This window comes from Genypterus blacodes, unplaced genomic scaffold (genome assembly GCF_046128005.1).
Source record: "Genypterus blacodes isolate CSIRO-AG114 ecotype Tasmania unplaced genomic scaffold, CSIRO-AGI_Gbla_v1 ptg000093l_1, whole genome shotgun sequence".
Classification (NCBI taxonomy): Eukaryota; Metazoa; Chordata; class Actinopteri; order Ophidiiformes; family Ophidiidae; genus Genypterus; species Genypterus blacodes.
In genome coordinates this window covers 302,958-327,778 of record NW_027466897.1, presented here as the reverse complement: position 1 = coordinate 327,778, position 24,821 = coordinate 302,958, and the positions used below count along the sequence as shown (strand labels likewise).

Genomic DNA, 24,821 nt, shown 5'->3' with positions numbered 1-24,821 from the left:
AATTTTGTCCCGACATAATATAGTTTATAGTTCTAGTGCTGATCTAACCTCTCCTCTCACGTGATTAGTAACTACAAATTGGACCATTCAATATGTGTATCACCTCCACCAATGAGTTTATGTTTGCACCCATCTATGCCTGTTGATTTGTTTGGGAAAGGGAAGAACCCCCTTACATTTTTGCTGCAGATCTGTGAAATTACTGTAAATGCACATTAATGGAATTTCTGCAGAGTAACAAATAAGGCTACAGACATGCAACAAGCCTTAGATTCTTAGGCTTGTTAAATAAAAATAATTACGCTAAACATGTTTCACTTACTAAAACATGTTTATCGTAGTTATTTTTATTCAATGTTTCGTAATTATTTACAGGATTCAGATCATTCAGCCTGACAGAAAGAGTGTCCTGAAAGTCCTTCTCCTGCACATTGCGGCTGGTTTGTGCGGCTTTTGTGTTCTTTATATTTACTCTGTTATGCTCCGTATCAAAAGGAGTTTCTCGCAGGCTGGCCTTCAATGCTACACATGCAGAATAAAGAGCAGCTGCATCTCGAAAACAGGCAGCAGAGCAGAAGTAATGCAAGACACTGTTTTCCCTTCACAGCAACACCTCCCCCGGCAAAGACACATTTTGCCATAAGCAGGGGAAAAAATAGAGAGATACAGAAAGAGAGAGTCGAGATGGTGGGAGGGAGGCAGAAAGGGAGGGAGGAAGAGGATTTTGAAACAAGACAGGATTAAATACATGTTCTCCTTTTTGTAAAGATATAAAATCATTTGGTTTTCTTTTGCTACAATTTAAAGTCAATCGTGGAAAGCTATCATGTTTATCCAGTTTATTTACGCTCCTTAACAGGTGATGTGGTGCAAATTAACTGAATGAATGTGAAGTGACTAGGCAGAAGAAGAACACAACAGCTCTCTCAGACACGCACACACACACATAAACAGACATAGACACCACAGAACAATGGCCACTGCAATAAATATTGTTATTGTTATTGTTATTGAAGCATGACAGTAATACTGATGACATACTTAAGTGTAGAGAAAATTAAATACAAAAAAATGATAAAAACAGCATAGCAACATTTCAGGGAATGTGTGTGACAATTTAAGACAGAAACACTAAAGAATAGAACGAAATATACACAAAACAATCTACAAATAAATATCAAAATAAATACATGTATGTGCATATGAGCGTCTAGGCTGCACATTTATAATGTTTTTCTTTGAAAACCTTGTAGCTTTCCATTACTGAGCTTTGGATTTTTTTTTCTTCACTGGAACTGAAAATTGTCATTGCTATCTCACTTTGAAAAAAAAAAAAAAGAAGGCATTTCAATCCCCCTGAGGCCTCAATATCCTCTCAAAATACATCACAGGAGTTCAAACTTAAATGACTTTTACTTAGATATCTGTGAATATTATATTTGATGTGACAGCAGAAGTATACATCCAATGTCAATTATATTAAAAAAGTCATATTAAAAAAAGTAAACAGCTTTGGAGCTATGAAGGGTTTCACAATCCTAACAGTCATATTTTATCCCCATGGTGAAAGATTAAAGAATAACCTTTAACCGGCTTCATAAAGAATGCAAATCACATTCCGGTCCAAAGTCAGTGTCAGTTTACCCTCTGTTCTCCCATTATGGATGTGCATTAAGCATAATGAACTATGTGCCTGCTTTATCCTCAAAGCTAATTTTGCACAGCGTCCCAGTGTTACTGAGGGCAATTCAATTCAAGTGGCGGAAACAAATGAATGTAAAGTGCACTTACTGAGGAACAAGTGCAAGTAGATTCATGGGTTTTTAAAAATGCACGACCTGTGTCTACACAAACGTAGGCTTGAGGTCATCTTTGAATACTACAGGGTGCTGTGAGCGGTACAGGCCGGTGTAGCCTCCGTATTCGCTGTCGGAGGAGTCCGAGGAGCTGTCGGAGGAGAGAAGGGAGCCCCGCTGCAGACACGAGTCGCAGTAGGGACGGTGGTAGTAGCAGTAGTCCGAGGAGCTGCTGGAGTCCGACTCCCAGGACCCACAGGAGTGTCTGACGTGTCTGGAGAGCTGCCCTTCCCCGCCACCCGCTTCTAGGTGAGCGTGTTCTTCACAGGGAGACCTTGAGACACACTTTCGACACTTTCTTATCGCTCTGTGCCCCTGTGCCACCTCCTCCTCAACCTCAAGGTCCCTGTTATCAGACTGAAGGCGAGCACCATCTGCAGTGACCTCCTCCGGGTGTGGGGAGGCTTTACAGGTGGGCTTCCTCGCATGCCCGAGTACGCGGTTGTCTCTCTGCTTCCCCCAACCTGCAGTCTCCAAACCAGGGGAGAAGCAGGGAGGGGGAATCCCTCTTCTGGACGAGTGGAAAGGGGGCCTACGTTTCCTCATGGAATAGGGGGAGATGCTGGGGTAGCTGAGGAGAAGAGAAGGATGAGGGGAGTGAGGCGGGGAAAGCGGCAAGTTCTTGGTGAAGTTACTTTGAGACGATATCCTGAGAGTCTTGTCCAGACTGGGACAGCGGAGGGACGTCTCTGAGGCTGCATCAACACTCAGCTCCTGCAGAATCTCCTGCAGCTGCTCGCTGCTAATAATCCCATTCAGCCTGACACTCTCCTGCTGGGATGTGACTGATCCACTGTGATGGCCAGAAATTTCAACGGCAGGATTCAAACTTCTAGGTGAATGAGAGGAAGTGACGTAGATGGATGGCAATTGAGGCGTGCCTTCCCCTCTTGCCTGTTTGAGATCCTCCTCTTTTCTGGACCCAGCAACCTCACTGCCAGGAGTGTCGGCCACAGAGGAGCTCCTCTGCGTCAGACCCACAGACAAATCAGCAGATAGAGCAGAGCAGACAGCAGAGGGGGTGGTGGACGTTGCAGCAGAGGGAGCATCAGAGGATTTGGGAATAACAGCTGATGAAACTGCATCAGTGGGGTGAGGGGAGAGACGAGAGCAAGGGAGGAGGGAGGCGACGGCTCTCTGAGGTAGAGAAGAACTAAGACCTTCAAACTGAAGCAATGTGGTCTGCGTGGAGGAGGAGTTGAGGTTGGCGGATGAATCAATCTGCTGGTCCTTGTGGGTCTGGCTGACTGACATGAGGCGTAGGAGTTTATCCTTGGCATTGTTCACCTGCTCCTGCAGACTGTCGATCACAGCATTTTTCTGAAAATTACACCAAGAAGCACAAGTGTAAATGTTCTGAGACGAAGAGGACAAAATGCCATACTTTGGAAAATCACCCGTCAGTTCTATGGCATTTATATTTCCATCTACATGTAATTCAGAGTTTTCTCTATCAATTTATGCCATATAAGCCTCTGCACAGTGTCACTTCTGTATTAAAAAGAACTGCTGTGAGCGAACCGAGAAACCATCACTTAAAGAAAACTAGAATAATGGCAGTAAATCTGTCAAGCCACATGATTTTGGTGAATAATTGCTTGTCATCTCTTATTTCCCCAGTGGGTGGCAGGTGAGTGACAAAAGGCAGAGCATTATAAATATCATTAAGTATAACACTTTTCTCACACATTATTCTTTGGCAGCATAATCTTTGCTATCATCTAGTGGGAACAGTCTGAATGGTTAAAATAAAGACAAATATATTATAATAACAACTTTAAAACTATGATCGGGATCCATTTCAAAGTATACTTTAATGTTCCATAGCCCACAACTCACCTCACACCCACAACACGCCAACACACAAAACATAACCTCATTGGCCCAGATACAAATTCAGCTGTAGAGCCATAAAACCAGAACACATTAAGTCCATTATTCCCTTTTTGGAGGACAGCAGGGTGAGAGTGTGATGTGGTACCTCGCTGAGGAGCTTCTTCATGGAGCTGTTCTCCCCCAGCAGGTAGTAGACCTCATCCTGGCTGTACACTGAGGGCTGGCTCTTACTTGGGCTGCTGAAATATTTGGCCATCTGACTGGGGTTGTTGTGTTCATCTTCAAATTGTCGCCACTGAGTTAGCTACATGTTAGGGAGAGAGAGTTTAATTGAGTGTGTGTGTGTGTGTGTGTGTGTGTGTGTGTGTGTGTGTGTGTGTGTGTGTGTGTGTGTGTGTGTGTGTGTGTGTGTGTGTGTGTGTGTTTGTGATGATATTTTGTAAGAATAGAAAATGTACAGGGCACCAATTTAACAAAAACACATCAGGACCCTAAACCTCTCTGACTGTGACATCATACTATATTCAACTGGTGTGTTTCACTTTATTTCTCATTACTAAAGCATTTTCTTCCTTTCCGCTGGAGATGCATTCCTTCTTCATAAGATAAGCTCATTACCACCAACACACAAGGCCATAAGGTTGGGGGCACAGCCTACCTTGTGCTGACTCACAAACAACTTGTGTATGAGTCACACTCCACTGACACACAGGCAAACATGGACGTACGTGCAGCACTGAGGGGTGGGGAACACAATCAGGTGGAGTTACTTGTCAAAACAGAGAGGGAGATTCAGACTTGTAGCCGTTACGCATCAGTCTGTCATATGGCCGTCTATCTGTTTCTGCCTGTCTGACTGACTGACTCTTTGTGGGAAGTTGGTTGCCACACAGAGAATCTTCTCAGTCAGCTGGTATGTTGTTTCAAACAGTGGCATCTCTGTCTCCTGCTCAGAATGACTGCAGCAGAGGTCTGCCCAAAAAATAAAATCCTCCTCCGTAGCACAGCTGCCATCAACAGAAACAAGGAGATGACAGTATTCCTCTCTTACCTGAGGCACAAACAGCATGCAGTTGGTAGCCAGTGTGCAGATGAAAATGGCTCCAGCCACAGTGCTGTACACCAGGTTGGGCCAGGCCTGCAGGAAGATGGACACGGGGGCGGCCACAATGGAGGAGAGCGTGACCAAGGTGACCGCTGTAATGATGGTGGGAGACTGATTGACTGGTGGGTGGCTCACGTTGCTGGTCAGCCCAGCCAGATAGGTTCCATAAAGGAGAAGACAGCCCTGAGGAGAGAGAGAAGGGAGGAAGCCAAGGACAAAAGCAAAGACACAATTTAAACAAACAAAGTATTTTTCATTAGATTTCATTAAACTGAAAATGGAAACAAGCCATCCAATGCTTCCAGATTAATAAGACAGCCTTTCTGGAGATCTTTTTATCATATTTCCATGCAAGACTTCAGAGTAAAAGTGAATGCTCCCATCACTGCCCTTCATTTTACACCCAGGACTATACAAACCCCAGGCTGTGGACCTGGAGCTGGTCCCTGGGCAGTGAGGGTGAAGGAAAGGTTCAATGCAAAGGACACATTTCTCAACAGGGATTTTTAAAATGTAACTTCAAGGTCCTGTATTATACTGAATCCCCTGAACAATAATGCAGCAAGGATGTGTCGACATGGTAAGCTTATGATTTTCAAGTGACGTTTTAAAGAAAGGTATTTAAGGTGTTTGTGCATTTATAATGGATCCCAACAAACTGCATCGTTTTATAATTGCATCTGAGCAAAAGGAAAGAGACTCACTTTCTGAACAGCGATAAGGACGATCCACAGATCTGAATACACAGAGGAACAGGAGTCCAGCTGAGACAAAGAATAGGACACGTCTTTTTCCACCACCTACATCAGTGAAAATGGCACAACGTCAGAAAGTCTTAACTTCAGCAACAATGCATCTATAAATGATTCAACTATTTTGTCTTGTGTGTGACAATTCTGCCAAGTCTTGTTCTGTAATACTGAAGAAGTATGTCATCTAGCTTTAGCACTTCATGGTCTTTCAGAAAAGCTACAGCACCGCAAAATCACCACGTTACACACGGTACCTTGACAATGGCTCCCAGTGAGTGTGAACACCTGATGGGGTCTGTGAGGTTCCACGCGGTGAGAACCAGCAGGTCCACCAGGACTAACAGAGCCACCATTGCCATCAGCTGGATGTCTCGGATGATCTGCAGCAGAGAGGGACAGATTGCAGCAATGGCACACACACACACACACACGGATCTGAATCATATAAGTCTTCATATGGGTCTTCTAGCTAGTTTAGTTGAGTTTGGTTTAGTTAAGTTAAGATTCCACATCCATAATATATAGTAAACCAAAAGACTGAAACGCTCCACTGTGGAACACCTCATGCCTTTCACGAATTACCTTATCCATTTCTGAAATCAGTGTGCAAACTATGATATGAACAATTCAAGGGTAATGGACACAAACTAAAGCCCACAGCTTCTAAAAGTCAATAAAAACCACTGCACATAACTTCCCTCTGTCATTTCATCTTTACTAAAGCCCCTAAAATAAACATAAAACCTCGCACATGATGTTTGATTCCTGCTGTAGTTGATCATGAAGAATTGTTTTCGACATTCAAAGCAGCAATGTGGTTGCGAAGTGGTTGCTATGATATTTCAGGCAATTGCAAAGGCATTTCCATGTTGTTTCCATGTTATTAAAGGCATTTTAAGAAGTAATATCTACTGTAGAGGTCAGTGGTGTGTACTTAGTATAAGAATGATGTTCCTCTTTGCCTCTGAATGTCTCACATCAGCTGTTGCTCTGCTCTTAACCAATATGTTTACTCACACAATAACTGTGACTGGATTGCAATTAAGCCCTGCACAATACAATACACAATTTGAGCCTGTTCACCAGGCAGACAAACAAAACTAAGCCCTGCAAACCCAGCAAGAATGCACCATGGAGGGACAGGGTCACAAACACAAACAGGATACAAGGTCATATAGAGTTAGTATTCTGGAAACACACACTTCCACCAGGAGGTTCAGAGGAAGCTGCCTACCACTCTCTTGTCGGGCACCCGCTGGGTAAACACTCTGTAGAGTCTCCATGTCTTCCCCAAAATAGGACCAAACACCAGGGTGCTACCAACACACAGAGTCCACATCCGAGCCTACACACACAGAGAGAGAGAGAGAGAGACAGAGGGAGGGAGAAAGAGAGAGAAGGACATAATTATCTATTAGATGCACCAGTAATTAACCAACCAGTCAAGTGAAGCAGGCTGATGGTGAGTGACTTACTTGTAACACAGCTCTGGAGGCTCCGACATGTGAGTGTGTTCGTTCATCAATAGCAAACAGGAAGCAGCTGCCATAGGTGAGGACGCTTCCAAACAGAGTCAGGACATTCAGGTTGGGACTGGACATCTTCACTATCCTGATACCACAACATGTCAAACACAGAAGGAACTGGTTTTATTTTTGTTCGGTTTGCGGAATTTGTGTGTATGTGTGGGAGGTGTGTGTGTGTCTCTTCTTCTCTTTGTGTTTTACCGGTTGTTTTTGAAGCGCAGGGTGAAGAAGAGGAAGCAGAACGCCAGCAGGATGCCGGAGGAGAGCAGCGTCCACACCACAGCAGTCAGCACCGGGGAGAGAGAGCGCTTTGGTAGCTCCACCGCCATCTGCACACACACACATACACACACATGCACACACACTTATAACATTACAAATGTAGTCTGTATACACCTATATTTCATTTGTATTGGTTATCAGTGAATGATAGAAGGAAACAGGCTTCGTTTGAGTAAAAGAAACTTTATTAATGCAAACAGCAACAAAAAGAAAAGAAAATTGTTTGCATTGTAACATGAAAACATAAATATGAAAAACTGAAAGCATTCAAACAAATACGTCAAAAGTAGAGCTGCATTATGAAGTTGTTATTTATTAAAATCTTTATTTTTGCAGGATAGTTTCAGTCTTTTCCTGGAATTCTGCTCAGCACATTCACACCTTGAGGCTCCACAGTACAGCCAAGGGCTCACATGCTGGACACTGAGAAGCTTCACTGGACCACTGGGGGACATTGCTCAAAGGCACTGCGGCAGTAGCAATGTGAGAGTTGCAGGAGCCTCATCCTTTGCCTGAGGATTGAATGAGTACTGCTGATATTGCTTCATTTGCATTTAAAGCAGTAAATGAGTTGTAGTCCTACAAAAACAAATAAAGGCGTTTGAATGTTTTGTTGAGGAATCTGTAGCAAAGTCAGAGTTGACGCCCATGTTGAAAGAGTCATTCCCCATTACAACTACACGTGAACGGGAGAGATGATGAGAGGGGCGGAGTTGAGCCCGGCGTGATTACGTCGTGGGTTAAAGTAGGGGAAGAGCCTCTCGCTGAACGTGTGTCCTGTGAAGGAGTAGATATGAGAAGACGAGTCCACATTGTAGAAAGACACCTGTCCCCACTCCAGGTCCACATACACCCCCACTGTTTGGGGCTTCTCCACCAGCGGCACATGGATGGGAGTGCTGGCCAGAGCCCAGTAGTCTTTGCCGTTCCTCATCCCCAGAGTCCAGTAGCCTCCATCAGGGTTCAGCATATTCCCTCCTTTCCTGTTGACAGATTCACGTCCCACTCCGACATCCCACTCTGTCTTCCCCTTCACCAGGACCTCGTAGTAGAACCTACCAGAGGAGAAGCCTTCCTTTCCCAGCACACTAATACCAGGGTAGAACCTCTCCGGGTTGTCCGGGAGGTCTCGCGCTACGTCGCCATGATGGACCTGTTTCTTGTTGTCGGACAGCACCAGTTTGGGATGAGCTGTGTCAGGGTCGAGGGTCACATCTACGGCACAGCGCTGAACCCTCTGGAGTTCTACATCACGCAGACGCTTCACCTCGGCCTTTACCGTCTCCTCCAGGTGGCAGGCCGCTCTCCTGGCTGCCCTCCTCACTGTGCCCACGTGTACCACACTCTCCATGTCGGCCTGTGACCAGTCTTTGGTGGGTGGCAGCGTGGAGACATTTGGAAAGCTGTGGAGGAGGTAGAAGTTATCTTCGGTGTGCGACAGCTGCTCCAGCTTCGTGTTCCTCTGTGTCAGCTCATCAATCTCCCTCTCCAGTTCTCCAATGAGTCCGTCAGCTTTTCTTTCCACTTCTTTCTGCCTCCCGCCGATCAATTCCACCACCTCCGCTTGGCCTTTCTGGATGCAGTGAAGCAGTTTGGTAAAGACCTGCAAACTGTCCTCCATCTCTTTGTCTGTGTTTCTTCTGCTGAGCTGCACAGTTTGTTTGATTTTGCAGATTTTCTGCAGTCGGTGCTGGATCATCTGTCGCACCTCTCCTTTCATCCCTCCCAGCTGAGCTCTTCTCCTCCGGCTCTCATCCTCTATTGGAACAGTGCGATGAGTCTTATGGTCCTTCTTAATGCAGCTCTGGCAGACGTACACCTTGTCAGTGTTACAGAACAGATCCAGGAGTTTATCGTGCCTCTTACACACTCGCTCCTGCATCTTCATCACAGGGTTAATCAGGTAGTGCTTCTTGAAGGTGCTGAGGACATGATGGGGCTCAAGGTGAGTCTCACAGAAAGATGCCAGACAATCCAGACATGATTTGAGGGCTTTAACAGTTTTTCCCACACACACATCACACAAAACCTCTCCTTTACTGCCGGAGGATTGTTCAACCCCACTAGAAACCGGTTTTGTTTCTTCTGTCATCTCCACAGACCTCTTGAACTGAGAGGCCATCTCAGCTATGAAGGTGTTAACTTTGAGCTCAGGCCTTCTGTAGAACTTGTGTTTACACATGGGGCAGTGGGACCATTTGGTGCTCTGCCAGTATCTGTGGATACAGTCCTTGCAGAAGTTGTGCCCACAAGGGGTGGACACAGGCTGGGTGAATACATCCAGACAGATGGGGCACAGAAACTGCTCCTTAGACAGCAGACTGCCAGCAGAGGCCATATCTGGGAAGACATCCAGAAATAAAAGCAGGTGGGATTTTATGGAATACACAGAACACGTCCCTGTTTACTATGAGGCTAAGTTACACTTGTGACTGTTAAACAATCTACTTTCACAAAGGATAGTTGACTGAAGGGTTTGCATGTCTGCCAAGAAGAGGGATCGTGATATTACCATACATTAGACACACCTTTGTTCAACAAACATTAGCTTAACCAAGCTCCTCTTCCCTTTGGGCCTCAGAGATATCTGCACATTAAGAGCTACGTGTCAATTAGCAATTAACAGCATGAAAGAAAAACAAAGAAGAACTCACCTCACTGGTACGTGGCGTCCTGCCGAGGCGTAAAGACAAGGCAGGAGGATCTTGTGTGTGTGTGTGTCCCCGAACACAGTGGAAGTTTCTCTGCGACTTTATTTAGCCTGTCACACTAGACTGTCTTGTGCCTGCCTCACGTCACTCATATGCACTCCTCTTAAAGGGACCTGTGACTGTTTAACACCTTCACAAGTCCTTCACTATTACCAGCCCTGAGCTCTATTATGGTACAGACAAGTGGAACATAACACACTTCTATGTTCTGATGTCATGTGGATTGTTTGGTTGTGTTTTTAGCGATAGAAGAGTAATTCAGAGTAATTCAGAGTGATTCAGAGTGATTCAGAGTGGGAGAGAGTGGGGGAGAGAGGACAGGGAGGCAAACACTGCTTCAGTTGTTTATCAATCTATTTACTTCAAGTGAAACATTAGGAAACATTGGGTTTTATAATATCTATTTTACACGTTAACCTTTTGGAGAGACAAAAATAGTTATCGGCGAGGCTCCGAGAGCTCCATGTGTCCTTCATAAAATGCGTCTGCCAACATGTGCACATGTTTAAGTGTCAACATATGTGGGTGTGTGTGCTGCAGCTGTGTGTCTGTGTGTATGTGTGTGTGTGTGTGTGTCTGTGTCTGTGTGTGTGAGAGGGGGAGGGGGAGGGTTACCGTGCTGAGAGTGCATAGTCTCTGCAGTATGTCCAGGCCCTCCTGTCTGTTGACTCCTGAGTGGATGAAGCAGAGTGGGGAGTCACAGTGGGAGCTGCAGTTGAGCTCTGGCTCCATGATTGGCCCCGGTCTGTCAACTGTCACACACTCATCCTGAGGAGAGCAAATATAAGAGCAAATATGTGCATCGCTATAAAAATATCCAGACTAGCCTTAAACAAAAACAGGATGAAGAACACGAGGAAACCATTGTAGAAAATTCCTCAAAACTAGACTTCAAAAACACAATAAACAGACAAAATGAAAAGTAGAGACAGAGATCCTTCTTGCATTTTGAATGAATACCATAACTACAAAGGGAAACAACCTAAATCAATAGAGAATAAAAACCTAAACACCCTGTATCTATATGTCAGTAACCCCAGTGACCTCTGAACTGTAAGACAGAAGACACCGGACCCAGGATTGTATGTGACGTCCTGTTTCTATTTCCAGGTCACTGAATAGTTCTGCATGCAGCACTTAGAGCCGCCACAGTGTGGTGCTCTCACAGATTTGTCTGAGACTGATAGAGTGTGAGTGTATATGTGATAGTTGTCAAAAGGGGGAAAATTCAGATTTAACAAACACAAGAGCAAATCACAGGCATGCGTCAGATGAACCCAATAAACGCTAAATTTAGAATAAGGTTTGAGCCTTCGTGCCGTAATAAACTGAGAATGGCTCGGCCTGGAACACACTGAGAGACAGGAACTGGCCTGTGTAACAGGAAGCGTCAGTGTTTCTGTTTATCCTCAGTTTCCAGAAGCATGACAACACAGAGGAGAACCACCCAACACAGGATCCCACTGTGGAGGGGAACATCTCTGAGCTCAGAGAGAGAGAGAGAGAGAGAGAGAGAGAGAGAGAGAGAGAGAGAGAGGTGTGAAAAGGGAAGTTGAAGAGAGCATTCAAACTGATTACATTTCGTCTTCAAAAGGAAGGCAAGAAAGAAGGAGTGGTGGGATTTGAGAGAGAGAGAATGAGAGAGAGAGAGAGAGAGAGAGAGAGAGAGAGAGAGAGAGTGCAGAGAAAACGCTGCAACACTGCAACTATCATTTCACCGAGGAGCATATAATCAGCAATCAGGAAAAGCTATGAAAGTCGTCTGAGGTTGAGGGCATCCACTCTGAAAAGCATCACCAAACAATGCTTGTCACACAGGCATTTTTATGAGGATCATCGTGCTGCACTGACATGTTGCAGTTTGAATGATGCAGCAGGAGTATCGCCTCGTATTCTGAGCTGAAACCTCCACAGGCGGTGCCGATGCTCACATCACTGCGCTCCATGTGTGATTCAGGCCACCGCTTGTTGAGTGTACCTTAGAGCGGGCATTTGGATAAGCAAGCTAATTTAGAAGCAGGTGTGTGTTTACAGGAGAAGTGTGTTAAAGGACATCACATGAGTCGTCACTGTCTGCGCGGTGACTAAGATACCTGTAAGGCTTTTGGAGGAGTGCGGTATTAGATGGTGGGAGTCATCTGTGCACTTATGCTGGTTGAAATCAATGAAATGTGTGTGTGTGAGTGACTAAAAGGGATTTGGTCGGCGGAAAGGAACAAAACTCAGTCCGAAATCCTGTCACAAGCTTCTGTGGAGGCAGTAAAAGACTGCAGGCGTTCCGGTTTTCACTCAAATCCAATTAGGAAACAGTTGAATCTAGAGCGAAACTTGCAGACTTTCAGGGTTCTGTGACTAATGTTTGGAGACACCTGCCAGAATTGAGAAGTGCTTTGCGTGAATGGCCATAAAAGTGTGTGTCATAAGGTAAAACACAGAGAGGGAGGGAGCCAGAGCGAGCCAGTCAAATGGTGTCAGCAGAACAATGCAGCCGTGCGGTGCAGTAGACCTGGGAAATGTCTGGAGTTCCTGCTTTGTGTGCTTTCGTCACTTTCCAAGTTTAGATCACAGTTGTGCAGCTTCCCACAGGAAAAACCGGTGGAGAGAGGCATTTCCGCTAGTTTTTCAAAAAAATAACCCCGCTTCCATTGGTTTCAACCTGAGAGAGAACCCGCCACCCTGCAGAGGTCAACAAAGGTCGGCCAACATCCAGCCACGGGGGTCATTGTGTCGGAGCAAGAACAGAGCCCATCCCCAGGCTGAGCTCACTTTTATGGACGTGTTTTGACAGTGGGGAATAGTGGTGACGAGTGTCTTCTGAAGTCGTTAAGGCAAAACCGACGCAAATACCGGAGCTTTAGAAGATGACAGCAAATGTTTTATTAAAATTAAGTCCTGCCTCACCTCTGCAGTTTAGCTTACACTCTCTCCCTCGCCTATGGGCCTAATTTTTACTTAATGGAAGTACAATTATTCTAACCTCACTGGCCTGCAGGCTTACAGAGACAGAATTGAGGTTTACGTACGTTTGACCTCTACAATACTTCTGCTTTAATAACAAAATTGGAGTTAAACCCTTTCATTGTCCTGTCAGTCTTTCTGTTTCTCTTCTAGGATTAGAACGGTGTAACAACGTGCGCTGCCACAAGCAAAGCCTCCTCCAACTCCAAGGGGCCAATATTGAAACATTCCTCCTCAGTCTGTAATCCGTTTAGGAGTTTAACATCTTTAAGCTGCGTTAGAATGCAATTGAAGGCAGCAAAAATCCCCTCCACACCTCATTTATGGCCACATGTTGCAATTTATACTTTCTCCTGCATTTGTTAGGCTTCATAAATAAAAAAGACATGTGCCATCTGACCTCATGAGTCTGTATCAACGCTGTATGAAACCAGGTCACCATAGAGACCACAGACAACCACCTCACACAAGATGAAACTTTGGAATTGATCACCAAGAAAGTCCAGTATCAATGATCACAGTGATAACAAAGAAGAACATCTGAATAAATGACTGAACAAAACGTATAAGACCCTAATTTGTGTCAATAGTATGAATTAAACTATTTAACTGATCCTGAAGGACGATCACAATAATTCACATTTAAAGGTACAGTAGCTCTATTTAAATATGATGGGGATTAATATTAGTACCATATCAATATAATCTATATTATGTGACACCTACAGTATTAATTAGATCAGATCAGGTAATATAATGATGCGCACCAACAGCCGCACTTGGTTACATTTGTATCTCATCAATCTCACAGCAAAAGATCAAATTCATATATTAACAACAATCTGAATCAGAATTCAAAGCAGAAGAAAAGCCGGAGAAAAGGCGGTGAGGGATCAAACCTCGGTCTCCAAGGTGCGCGGAGGATCCCAACACATCGTCCCGCTCCGGGCTCCATCGCCAAAAGAACCAGAAAGTTTGGGAATCGCTGAATAATCGATTTGTTTACTGACATCGTTACATCGATCCCGATAATTCCATAGTTACACACGCGTTGGATCAAACAAGCGAACTGAGCGAGAGAAGCAGACTGACGGGAGTTTCACTCGAGCGGGAAGTGTGAGAGTGTGTGTGTGTGTGTGTGTGTATCAGTGAAGGTAGGGGTGTGTGATCTCTCTCTCTCTCTCTCTCTCTCTCTCTCTCTCTCTCTATCTCTCTCAGGGACCCCTGGGGGACTGGGTGGTGTGTGTGTGTGTGACATGGGTGGCACATGCATGATGGGCGTCTGTGTGCTCTCACAACGCAAACAAACACAGTGAATAACAGCAGGCGGCTCACATGGAAAGAGAAACACACAGTCAGATATTGTGTTTTTAGCAGAAAAGCCGGTATGCCAGAGTCGGTGTGAGAGTTTGGCTGAAGCGTCCTGCCTTAAAGTATAAAGGTGTTATTAAGATGTCACCAAGATTTATAGTGTGAGTCTACATGCACGGGGTCATTCCTGATCGGGGAGTGTCACCGCCGCTGACACACACACATGGCTCTGAAGCAGGAAACAGAGAAACACTCAGAGGTTATTATGGGATGCACAAGTTCATACAGCAGTTAACAGGTTATTTCACCAACACACACACACACAAACACACATTGTTCTTTTTTCTCTTCACAGGTTGATTTCCTCTCCTCATGTTAACCCTTCAGTGTGTTTGGAATCAATCTTTGCCCTCTGTGGTTCACGTATGCATGTAGAGGTGTGTGTGCATGTTGGTGGACTTGCGGGGAAGTAGAGAAGGGAGAAGAGAAGAGACTAAAAAATAGTCAAATTTAGCGCAAACTGTTCCATTAGGCCTGTAAACGCCACATTTGGACTCAGGAGGTCAGATCTGATACCATTATGTTAACACGCCAGCAAAGCACTGAAACGTCGTCCCCAGCTCTGTTACACCCAAAGCGTGGCGGTCGCGATCAGGTTCCCCCTTCCAGATCGGGTTCAAGTCAGAAGGCAGCGGCGGCAGGTGGAATCCACAACACTTAGGTTACCAGGAGCCTGAATATTTCATCTGGGGGGCCCGAGGTGGAGTCAAAGCAGGAGTCAAAGAGGAGCGCCAGGGCTGGGGAGAATGAATGGGAGGAAAGAGGACACGTGTTTTTATGGGATCAATGCTTAAGATGGTAAAATGACCTAACAGGGCCGCAGTCGATCATCGGTCACCATGTTGTTCTCGACCTACGCCCTTTCATATGTTGCACTGTACCTGGAAAAGTTATCACACGGATGCACGACTCCAATGAAAACAAATTAAGCTTCTACGCACATTTGTTTTTGTTAAAGCTGGACTGAGAGGCACAGGCTCGGTTTCCTGACATGGAAGCATAATTTCCTGTGCAGCTGTGATTCAATTTCAGTCCAGACTTCCATCGAGCTCCGCCAGGCTGAAATCTGTTAGATTATGTTGATGTATTCTTAATGACACATCCTCAGCCTCTACATTTACATATCCAGTGACGTCGGGTATGTCGTCTCCAAAATGACAAATCCCTTTATGACGAATCCCCGTCTGGGAGGCTGCAGCTCTTATATCAGCGTTGCCATGGTCATGGATTATCAGTGCAGTTTAGCCCCCCGCGCATGTGCCTGTGTTGGTTGGACTGCTGTAGGCTTCAGTAATGAAAGATGTAGGAGCAAAGCGGAGAGTAAAGAGTAGAGAACGTTCTCAGCAACTATGGTCTGATCTCCTTCTAAGTCAAGATAATAGACAAGTTCAATCTGCTTCTTCTGGTCATTGAAGCATACTTGGTCTAGGTTTAAAAAGTAGATGAAGCTCTGGTTGAATGATTTGGAGTCGGAGGAGATAGAGATCGGAGGCGTGTGAAGGTGACAGTCCACTCTTCTTCACATGAACCGTGACCTGATAGAAACTAATTTCACAGGATCCTAGAAGAAGAATTGTAAAGGTACATGAAGCTGAAAAGGCTCCAACGCATTTGAAAGACCTTGGTGTCCATCAATCCACAGTAAAGATAAATTGTTAGCGTTGCTGCAAAGGAAAGCTTCGCCTTCACCCACAGCAGGAAAAGGCCAAACACTGATGAAGTGGAACAGTTTTCCACCTACGATTCTGCATCATCAACGTTCCAAGTGTCATCAACAACGACACAAAACATTCAGTCAGATATTTACAGCCATAACAGGCTCTACCAGTTGTTGAGCACACAGAAATTTCCTTTTTACATACTTTTCCCAGCCTGGATTGCAACAATGACTTGTTTCAATTCAGACACAAGTTAAGTACATTTGTCATTGTGTCACTAGGATGTGTGTGTGTGTGTGTCTGTTTGACTTGGAAGAGGATCAGACTATAATTGAGGAGGAACCAGTGCCAAAATTCATCTCGTTCCAAAGGGTTGACAAGGTTTTACTTGACACTATAATTGTCCTGTAATTGTTTGATAGTGTTGACAACGCAATTAAATATTTGAACTACATATTTGTTGTCTAGTGCGCAGAGTTTGTGTCCATTGTTATGGAGGTTTGATGACGTTTCGATCCAGGATTTAGAAAGAAGAAATGAGAAATGAGCAGGAATACGGTGCTGCAATTACGTTAGAATATGATCTTACAAAACAAATGAAACACCATTCTATCACTTCTCTTCCTTCCAAGATTCTTGCATGAAGACAGCAAAATGCTAACATGACACAACCCCACCATTAGCACCGTTAGCGACGCTGCTACATTCAGACATATAGCGAGCTGAGCGTTAAAGTAAATCATTTGTAGAGTTTATAGGACGACCACAAGATTCTTTACAGTCACAATCTCAGCTTTCTTTGTTGGTTTTTGATAATACGCAGCTATAAAGAGCACAGAGAGATGAATGAGGAAGTTGAAGATGATTGATGTCGGGGTCAATTACCTCTGAATTATAGCAGCCAGGTGAAGAGCAGCACAGTGTAGCAATGTCACTAGAAGGACATCCAACTTTTGGCATGTGGTTTCTGGTATGTACATTAATGCACAGCGGCTATAGTGTGACCTGATATGGTTGAACGAGCTCTGTGCACTTTGATCCGCAGATCGCCTGTAATGTGTCCTCTTCTCAATTACCGTGAAGGTCAAGACTTTGTGCCATGACACTCAGCAAATAGAATTTAAATACGGTGGCACCACTTACCTTACAGAGGCTGTGGGACTTCAACCGGCAGACTTGATGCTTGCTGCTGCTCTTATCTGACATATTTCACTGGCTCTAAATCATCCGGGGCATGTCAAGAGAAGCATCTCAGGTTGCATTCGACTGCATTCTGTTGTCTGACATACAACACGTCCGTGGGTGTGGACACGGACCTTTTTACATAACACAAGTGCACCCAATGATCTGGAGCGCTCTGCAGGTCTCATGTAGGGAGGAGTGAGCACACTTGTTTGGAGGAGAAAATAGAGTAAAAAGGGAAAACAGAGAGGAACCCAGCTCAGACTCCATCCAACAGACCATTCAAAACAAACAGATTATGTGGAAAGTGAAGCATTATCCCTGCCAGCCACGCTGAAAGGAAACAGTGAGGCAGAAAGATGTTGAATAAGATGCCGAGATAGTGACAGATACTGAAAAGGGAAGAGAGGCGAGGGGGAGAAGAAGCAGTAAGTGGCCTTTGGCGGGTGATGTAAAGGGATTAACAAGATTGTGCAAAGCAGAATTCACTCACTGTGGCTGCGGTTAGTTCTGGGTTACAGCAGAGGTCTCCCTGTATTCAGCCTCCGGAGTGAACTCACCTTCATATGCAAATGAATACACGGACGTACGTCCCTACAGAAAAGGCTTGGATTGGATCCCTGTGAGGAGACGAGACGTTCCAAACTGCACCAGTCGCATATAAACATCACAGAATGCTTTAATTAACTCACGTGATCACATTACAGTCAGTAAACATTCAAGATATTACAAATCAATCTTAGTATTATTATATACTGTACATGCTATTTATATTATCTTAATGAGGGTAAACGCATAGAAAATCTATAGAAACCAAAACAATTTCCTCCATAAGTGCAATCTATTCTGCAAGTCATTGATAGAACTTCTGCAAAAGCTTCAACTATGTAGTGTGCTTGATGATGAAAAAGAATTTGTATAAAAGCTGTTCATTTTGTTACGAAAAAAAGTTATTTTTCTCTCTAAATCACCTCGAATGACTCGATGATTCCCGTTAACATTGTCACATTCCAGGGTGCATAGTTCATCACATGTTTTCCATAGGGTTTCGTTGTGTTAAAGCAGCGTCAGTAAGCAAATACAAAAGGTTTTAGTGCAGGTACGGCTGTAACAGAAAGGAGCATTCCTCTGATTTCTACACGTTAAGAACGCTGAGGTCGAGTGTGCAACAAGGCCGAGTTTCCTCCTGCTCCGCTGATGGGACTTGTGTCGTCGTCGTCTGTGAGGGCGATTACCTTCAGGCTTCTAACGTGATGCGGCAACCATAAACACTGTGATCGTCCGTTACACATCACGACAAGGTTCCTGTCCTCAAAACAAATACGAGGTTCAATCCCTGATGGTGGGCCCCTGTTAACACCTTTCTGTCTGCAGGAAACCAGCAACCCTGCATACAAACATGAAGGCTGCCACTGTGTTTATCTGTCCCACTAACACAGTGATTGTATTACGCCGGTCTGCCCAAACAAACCCAAAGGCTGGGTTAGTTAGTATTATTATTATTTGCACGTTTGGTGTTCAATGTCACTGATAAAAACACAGATAATGGATAAGCACCTTCATAGTCAGCATGGGAAAGCCTGACTGGATCAAACCGTTATCCAGCAGGACCAGACAGGATAAACAAGGCCGACCCAATGCTGAGAAATGTAATGACAAACCTTTGACAAAGCCCAACGGTTTGCTGACGTGTCTTTTCAGAAGTCCACATACTTTAATACTTAGGCTGGCATGTCAGCTCAGTCACTTGTTTAGTCAAGAGATTTCCACGAAATCTGGTTTGAGACAAGTGACAAATGTTCATATCCTTTCTTTCAGGAGAAGCAGAGTAATGTGCTGCAGACATCAAGAGTTTATTGAACGATGAATCATCCTGAGGAGGGGAAAGAGAAAAAAGTCTGTCGCTCTGTCAGCTTCATGTTAAAAACAAGAGCTTTACTGCCCCCTTATGTTGGGACGGCCACACTGACGCTGGGGACATCCTGAGGGACGGGAGACTCCTCCCCCTCCTATCCCAGCAGCACCCTCTGCAGACGGTCAGCGGGCACGCTGTTCTCGTCCTCCGACTCTGCGTCGCTTTGGGGATTGGAGCTGCAGGGAGAGGTGCACTCTGGGGAGCACAGGTAGTGCATGAGCGGGAGCCGGTATTTGCCGCAGAAGTCCACAAACTTGATGTGGCGCACACACGAATCGAAGTAGACCCCTAGAGAAAGTGGAGACGGAGGTCAGGGGTTACTAGTTTGCCTCAGATTCTGTCAAAATGCCAGGAAAAATACCGCTCTAAGCTCAGAACTTAATCAACCATTGTAACTTCCATTAAAACAAAGCGTTCTCACTATGTCAGAGTTGACTGCGTGTCTTACCGGCACACTTTGGGTTGGGGCACTTGCTGGCCAGGTCCAGGTAGTGCAGCAGGTGTGAGGGAAGGTCGCACGGGAAGTAGGGAACATTCCTGCTCTTGACGGTGCGTCCGGCTAACTCCAGCAACGACGGCGGGTCGTACGTCATCTCCTTGACGAAGCGCACCACGAGCGGGTTGCCGCGGAGGCTGAGCTCCTGCAGGTGCACCAGGCTGAGGATCTCCCGGGGCAGGTAGGTCAGCAGGTTGTTGTGGAGGCTTAGCGACCGCAGAGAGTTCAGCCTACGGCCAGAAAGAGAGTCTCAATTATCTACTAGTCTTGCAGCGGTTGTGTGTGTGTGTGTGTGTGTGTGTGTGTGTGTGTGTGTGTGTGTGTGTGTGTGTGTGTGTGTGTGTGTGTGTGTGTGTGTGTGTGTTAGGTACCTGGTGAACTGCGGGGGGACGCTTTGGATGCGGTTGTCGCACAGGACCAGGTAGCTGAGGTGGGGCAGGTTGGCCAGCTCAGGAGGAATGGCTGAGATGAGATTACCACCCAGATACAACAGCTCCAGACTGATAACATACAAAGGGAAGGAAATGGCAAAGGTCAGGTTTGATGATGATGTCACCCAGTACTGTGAACCTCAGTTTAGCAGTTAGGAGCCTAAGCAGGTCACCAATCACTCTAATGTCCAAACAGAGGCAAATACACTTCAGGAAAAGGATGTTGGTTGGGTAGAGCAGCTGCATGTACGGCATAGACGCCACATGGGGGTGCTGTGGATGCATGGAGTGTACAGTTTGTGGACATCTCTGTGGCCAAATGTGTGTGGGTCTGTGGAAACAGAAAGTCTCCAGAGGTCAGGTGATCCATCGTCAGGCCATGTGAAACAGTGTAACAGTACTAAACAACAAAACAAATGACTAAAAGGTGGATACACCTGATCAGACAGGAGCTTCTATTTCAAGGATTAAAGGAACAGTTAAATGGATGTATAGTTATTGAGTGTCGCACAAAGACTACTAAAGGCCTGTGGTAGGTTAAAAGGGGGAAACGAGGAATGGTGCGTGGCTGGACGGAGAAATCGAGCCGTCAGCCGCTCTGCCCGGTGGACATGATGACACAGCGACAGAGAGACGGGAAGCCATTATCCTGTCCTTGGTGGCCGAGCAGCGAGCGACCCCCCACGACCCACCCCATGTGACTGTATACATGAAGTTCACAACTTTCTGGAGTCAGAAAGAGCGGAGGCCTTTTCTCCTTAAGCTGGATGAATGGCGTCATGTCAGACGAGCTATTAGGACACATTTGTACGTTTAATTTCCATTTCAAAACGCGGCTAATTTCCTACACATGATTGCCATATTTGACATTTTTGGGTGACAGCTCCATTATAATATTATTGAACTAAAAATAATGATGTTTTTGTATCAAACCTTAATAGCACATTTATCAAATATATTCACCCTTCACAGTCCACATTTTGCTTTTTAATTGGATTAACCTTAGAGAAACCTTATTGACTAAATCTGCTATTTATTAACAAAGCCAGCTTGTGTTTGACCTCTTGACCCTTTAAAACACTCTTGTCTGTAGCACCATTTTGAGATTTGAGCATATTTTCCTTTGAGCGTTTCTCCTCCTTTTGAACCAAAAGATTGATGGGAATTTCACGAAATCACTGGAGCTACATGAGTAGTGTACTAGAGAGTAAGGTCTCACCACATTCCCCAGGTGTTACTATTCATCCTTCACACATCACATTTGAGCAGGGTCAAAGAAACGGGTCAGACTGGGAAAGATTTTGCAATTGTAGGCTATGGCTTTGTGGAGTTTGCTGCCTTTATCCTGCCTCGTTTGAAGTTTGTCGGTATGGGAAAGATTAATTCCGCTGAAATGCTGGAGGTCTACGGAGTCGAGAAAGGTTAAGATGTGCGACACCTACAGAATGTGTGTTTGAGGGCCAGATGAGTCATGGTGTTACAGGCTCAGGGCTTGATAAAAGGGAACACGTGTAAATATCCAGAGTGAAAGTCAATACTGGAAATCACTGCTGGCTACTGGAACTACACATTAACGTTAAAGAAGTAAGACGTCACACTGGTACAACAAGTCTGCTAAAGTCCTACTGTCCTCTGATTAGGCTTTACTTCATCACTATTATACTGTCTTCAAATCAGAAAAAACTAAAGAAGTCTGAAGTCAGAGCTGTCACGTATGTTGAAATCACTGCAGACTGAATCAGTATCATCTCAGTCACATGTTATTCGCAGATCTCTAGACTTAGCCTGTGTGTCAAACATAAATCTGACCCCTGGCTGAGTAAACACTAACCTGTCTGATCTGACCTGAGCTGTCTCAACTGGATCTGGGCTAACACAGCGCCTGTTACAGTCCATCATAGGATACACATGCATGATTTCTTTGGAGTTATTAAGCAATAGATCACGCTAGAAACGTGCACGTGTACGATTCCGCAGCTATGGAGCAGTATGACCCACCTAGTGCTTTAATGGAGGAAGAAACGGATGAAATGGTGCCGGTGCTGGTAGGAGACAAAAGAGGAAACTGCTGACACATGGGATTACTTGGGACATTCACCGTGACAGAAGGGCGAGTCTGTTCAGAGTACAGACGACTGTGCAACTCCAGATAACACAAAAGGGCTGAAATTACACATTACTTCAAATTTTCTGCATTACTGATTCAATTTTAAGTGGTATCCTCTTTTTCTCCCATAATTTGCTGACTGAGCCAAGTGTTGCTGTGTCGCTGGTGTGTGACACAGAGAAGAGGTGTAGGGGGTTGAGCTTCACACTCAACATGTGGGTCACAGGGACCGTCAGCAGTTTAAATTGGCAAAGGACGGAAGGTTTTGGTGCCATTTCTGTAATAATTGACAAGCACAGTTAAATAGGTGAGACATTCTTGCAAGCAAGAATTACTTGTTTTGTGATCTTGGTATGCTGCTTTGAGTAAATAAACTTAACAGAATTGTGTTATTATTCATTCAATCAAACTACTAATGTCCAGCCATGGATCACTTTTGGTAGAGCCTCAACACCAGGAGGATAAGGAGGGAAAGATACTGGAACGGTGGCCTGAGGACACAGTTCAACAGAAACGCGCGCACACACACACACACACACACACACACACAAACATTGTGGTTTGTTGTTTAAATGATTAATGCCTAGAATTGTGCATGACTCATAGCCATATACTCCAAACAGAGCTGTAGAGGAAAATATGGGGATAAACAAACTGTGTTGGACTGTTCTCATATCTTTGCCAGGTGAAATAGGAGAGTGCTTCCAGTAAATTGTGTTTACAGGTCAATGGGAGCAGAAACCATCTCTGCAGCGACGACAAGTAAACACTAAAGTCCTTTTTCAAATATATTTCAGAGGATCACGTTTGTGAACAATCCTGTGGCGGTTGATGGCAAACAACTGTTCAGTACTTGTACCTAGGTTTCTGCATCAATTCACTCAGACTAGGTTGTTTTTGCTATGAATATGCATAATAAGTAATACATTTAAACAAGTCTCTAGAATTTCAGTATGACAGAGAATCTTACTTGCTAATATAAATGCTTCATCTAATAAGATTTCTACACAACAACATTCAGTGTCTCTGGGGTTTGGGAGCAGAGCTGCCAGAGGCTCCTCTAACATTATGGGGTCTCATAACAGATAGTAACACAAACCCAACTTAGGGGCCCCAGGTCTGCAGCGGTGACCCCAAACTGTGACCCCCTGCCTGTGTGTGTGTGTGTGTGTGTGTGTGTGTACCTGAGTAAGTTCCCTATCTCTGCAGGTATACTCTTCAGTCTGTTCCCCCCGAGGGAGAGCGACTGCAGACGCCGCAGCTTGGTACACTGAAGCGGGACCTCCTCAAAGCGGTTCCCGCTGAAGTTCAACACTTCCAGCCGCAGAGAGCCAAAGTCTTTAGGCAGAGAGAACTCGTCCAGGCGGTTGTTCTTGGCTATTAGTATTTTCAACATAGTCAGCCGTGTAATGTCCTCACATATGACCGACAGTCCGTTGTTACTGATGTCCAGAAACTCGAGGTTGGAGAAACAGCAGACCGACGAGGGCAGCGAGGCTAGCCGGTTGTAGTTCAGGTAGAGTTGTTTCGTGTCTCTTCTCCTCTCCTCGCTGATGGTGTCAACGCTCAAACTGTTCAGGTTCAGACGGGAAAAGTCCAGCACACCGTCGCCCGGTCCCGCTGCACCTTCGTGAAACTCCATTTTTTTGTTACCCGTTACAGTACGAGTCTAAACTCCGAACAAACCCGTTGTGTAAATTGTCTTTTTCGGCTAAACGCCCCTCAAGCCGCGAGTTAGCGTTACAGTTGTCGTCAACTGTTTGAAAAGCGAATGTCGAAGCGAAGTACGTCTAAAAACTGATACGGTTGTAACATTTAATCGCATCTCTTGTGTGAGAATCTAGGTCAGTCATTTAAGAGTCCGGGAAATAACTGTGTCCATGAAGCTAGCTGGACCCGAGGTACTCAATGTAACCATTCTTCGGGAGTTATCTGCCTCCCTGCTCGTGGATTGGCTGAACCGTGAACAAGCCCCGCCCATCAGACCCTTCATTGGTCAGCCCACTTGTCCGTCATACATATTCTTCCTTCTGTACAGTAGCAATTAATAGTTTCGCAACAGGTTTATTGACGTTTTCCATAGTTGCGCCACTTTACTGCAGCGATGAAGTTGCTAAGCGTAATTAAATTTAAATGAGAGAGTTTGAGGCCGGTGATCGCCATGCCGGCTCCCACTGGGCGATTCCAGAGTGGCATTATGCAACACCCCGCTTCAGTTACATTATGCAAGACTCCGCTGACTGATTGAGATGTGCACAGAATGAGAAACAGGTACAGGATAATGGAGGTCCTCCCGCTGGATTCACTATCATCTATTTAACACCACTCTGTGAAAAAGGGCGATAATTGAGTAGAAGAAAAGGAATACAAATACACTTAGCTCATGTATTTTACAAGACTGCCTAAGGATATACTTTTATCCACCAAAAACAGATCTTTATGGGATAAATATTGGGTTTTCGTCAAGTTTACTGTATTACTTTTGAAGAAATATTGAAAAATCCGGTTTCTAGCAATACTAACAAATATCTTTCCTGGCTCCAGATCTGCACCTATATTTAAAGTGTTAAAATGTCAGAGAACCAAATACAAAATTAGTTTCACAAATGCACACACCACACAGACAAAACGACAA

General features: G+C 45.0%; 3 protein-coding genes across 4 annotated transcripts; all 3 read right to left on the bottom strand.

Moving 5' to 3' along the window:
* Positions 1-741: 741 nt before the first annotated feature.
* Positions 742-17,871, bottom strand: gpr156 (G protein-coupled receptor 156). Of its 2 annotated transcripts, XM_076159148.1 has the most exons (11): positions 17,798-17,871; positions 17,199-17,444; positions 10,684-10,836; positions 7,277-7,404; positions 7,025-7,160; positions 6,784-6,894; positions 5,804-5,929; positions 5,502-5,597; positions 4,744-4,980; positions 3,838-3,996; positions 742-3,176 (listed from the first exon to the last, which is right to left on the bottom strand). In XM_076159148.1, the coding sequence occupies exons 2-11, from the start codon at positions 17,259-17,261 to the stop codon at positions 1,845-1,847; spliced, it is 2,541 nt and encodes an 846-aa protein (XP_076015263.1). In that variant the 5' UTR covers positions 17,262-17,444; positions 17,798-17,871; the 3' UTR covers positions 742-1,844. The 2 variants fall into 2 exon arrangements, with proteins under 2 accessions (XP_076015263.1, XP_076015264.1); XM_076159149.1 differs by lacking the exons at positions 17,199-17,444; positions 17,798-17,871 and adding an exon at positions 13,926-14,164.
* Positions 7,643-10,690, bottom strand: LOC143007704 (E3 ubiquitin-protein ligase TRIM21-like). The gene has a single exon (XM_076159150.1). It carries the CDS (start codon positions 9,693-9,695, stop codon positions 8,034-8,036), a length of 1,662 nt encoding a protein of 553 aa, XP_076015265.1. The 5' UTR covers positions 9,696-10,690; the 3' UTR covers positions 7,643-8,033.
* Positions 17,872-18,459: 588 nt separating the features above from the next.
* lrrc58b (leucine rich repeat containing 58b) lies at positions 18,460-24,097 on the bottom strand. Its single transcript, XM_076159151.1, has 4 exons — positions 23,371-24,097; positions 20,020-20,148; positions 19,601-19,878; positions 18,460-19,440 (listed from the first exon to the last, which is right to left on the bottom strand). The coding sequence occupies exons 1-4, from the start codon at positions 23,826-23,828 to the stop codon at positions 19,247-19,249; spliced, it is 1,059 nt and encodes a 352-aa protein (XP_076015266.1). The 5' UTR covers positions 23,829-24,097; the 3' UTR covers positions 18,460-19,246.
* Between the last annotated feature and the right edge of the window lie 724 nt (positions 24,098-24,821).

Excerpts from the sequence above, each read along its gene's own strand:
- gpr156 (XM_076159148.1), bottom strand. The coding sequence starts at position 17,261 with ATGTCAGATAAGAGCAGCAGCAAGCATCAAGTCTGCCGGTTGAAGTCC. Across the intron at positions 10,837-17,198 it reads AGTCCCACAGCCTCTGTAAG|GATGAGTGTGTGACAGTTGA; the intron begins GTAAGTGGTGCC and ends TGCTCTCCTCAG. Across the intron at positions 7,405-10,683 it reads GACTATGCACTCTCAGCACG|ATGGCGGTGGAGCTACCAAA; the intron begins GTAACCCTCCCC and ends GTGTGTGTGCAG.
- lrrc58b (XM_076159151.1), bottom strand. The coding sequence starts at position 23,828 with ATGGAGTTTCACGAAGGTGCAGCGGGACCGGGCGACGGTGTGCTGGAC. Across the intron at positions 20,149-23,370 it reads GAGATAGGGAACTTACTCAG|TCTGGAGCTGTTGTATCTGG; the intron begins GTACACACACAC and ends GTATGTTATCAG. Across the intron at positions 19,879-20,019 it reads GTCCCCCCGCAGTTCACCAG|GCTGAACTCTCTGCGGTCGC; the intron begins GTACCTAACACA and ends TTCTGGCCGTAG.
- LOC143007704 (XM_076159150.1), bottom strand. The coding sequence starts at position 9,695 with ATGGCCTCTGCTGGCAGTCTGCTGTCTAAGGAGCAGTTTCTGTGCCCC.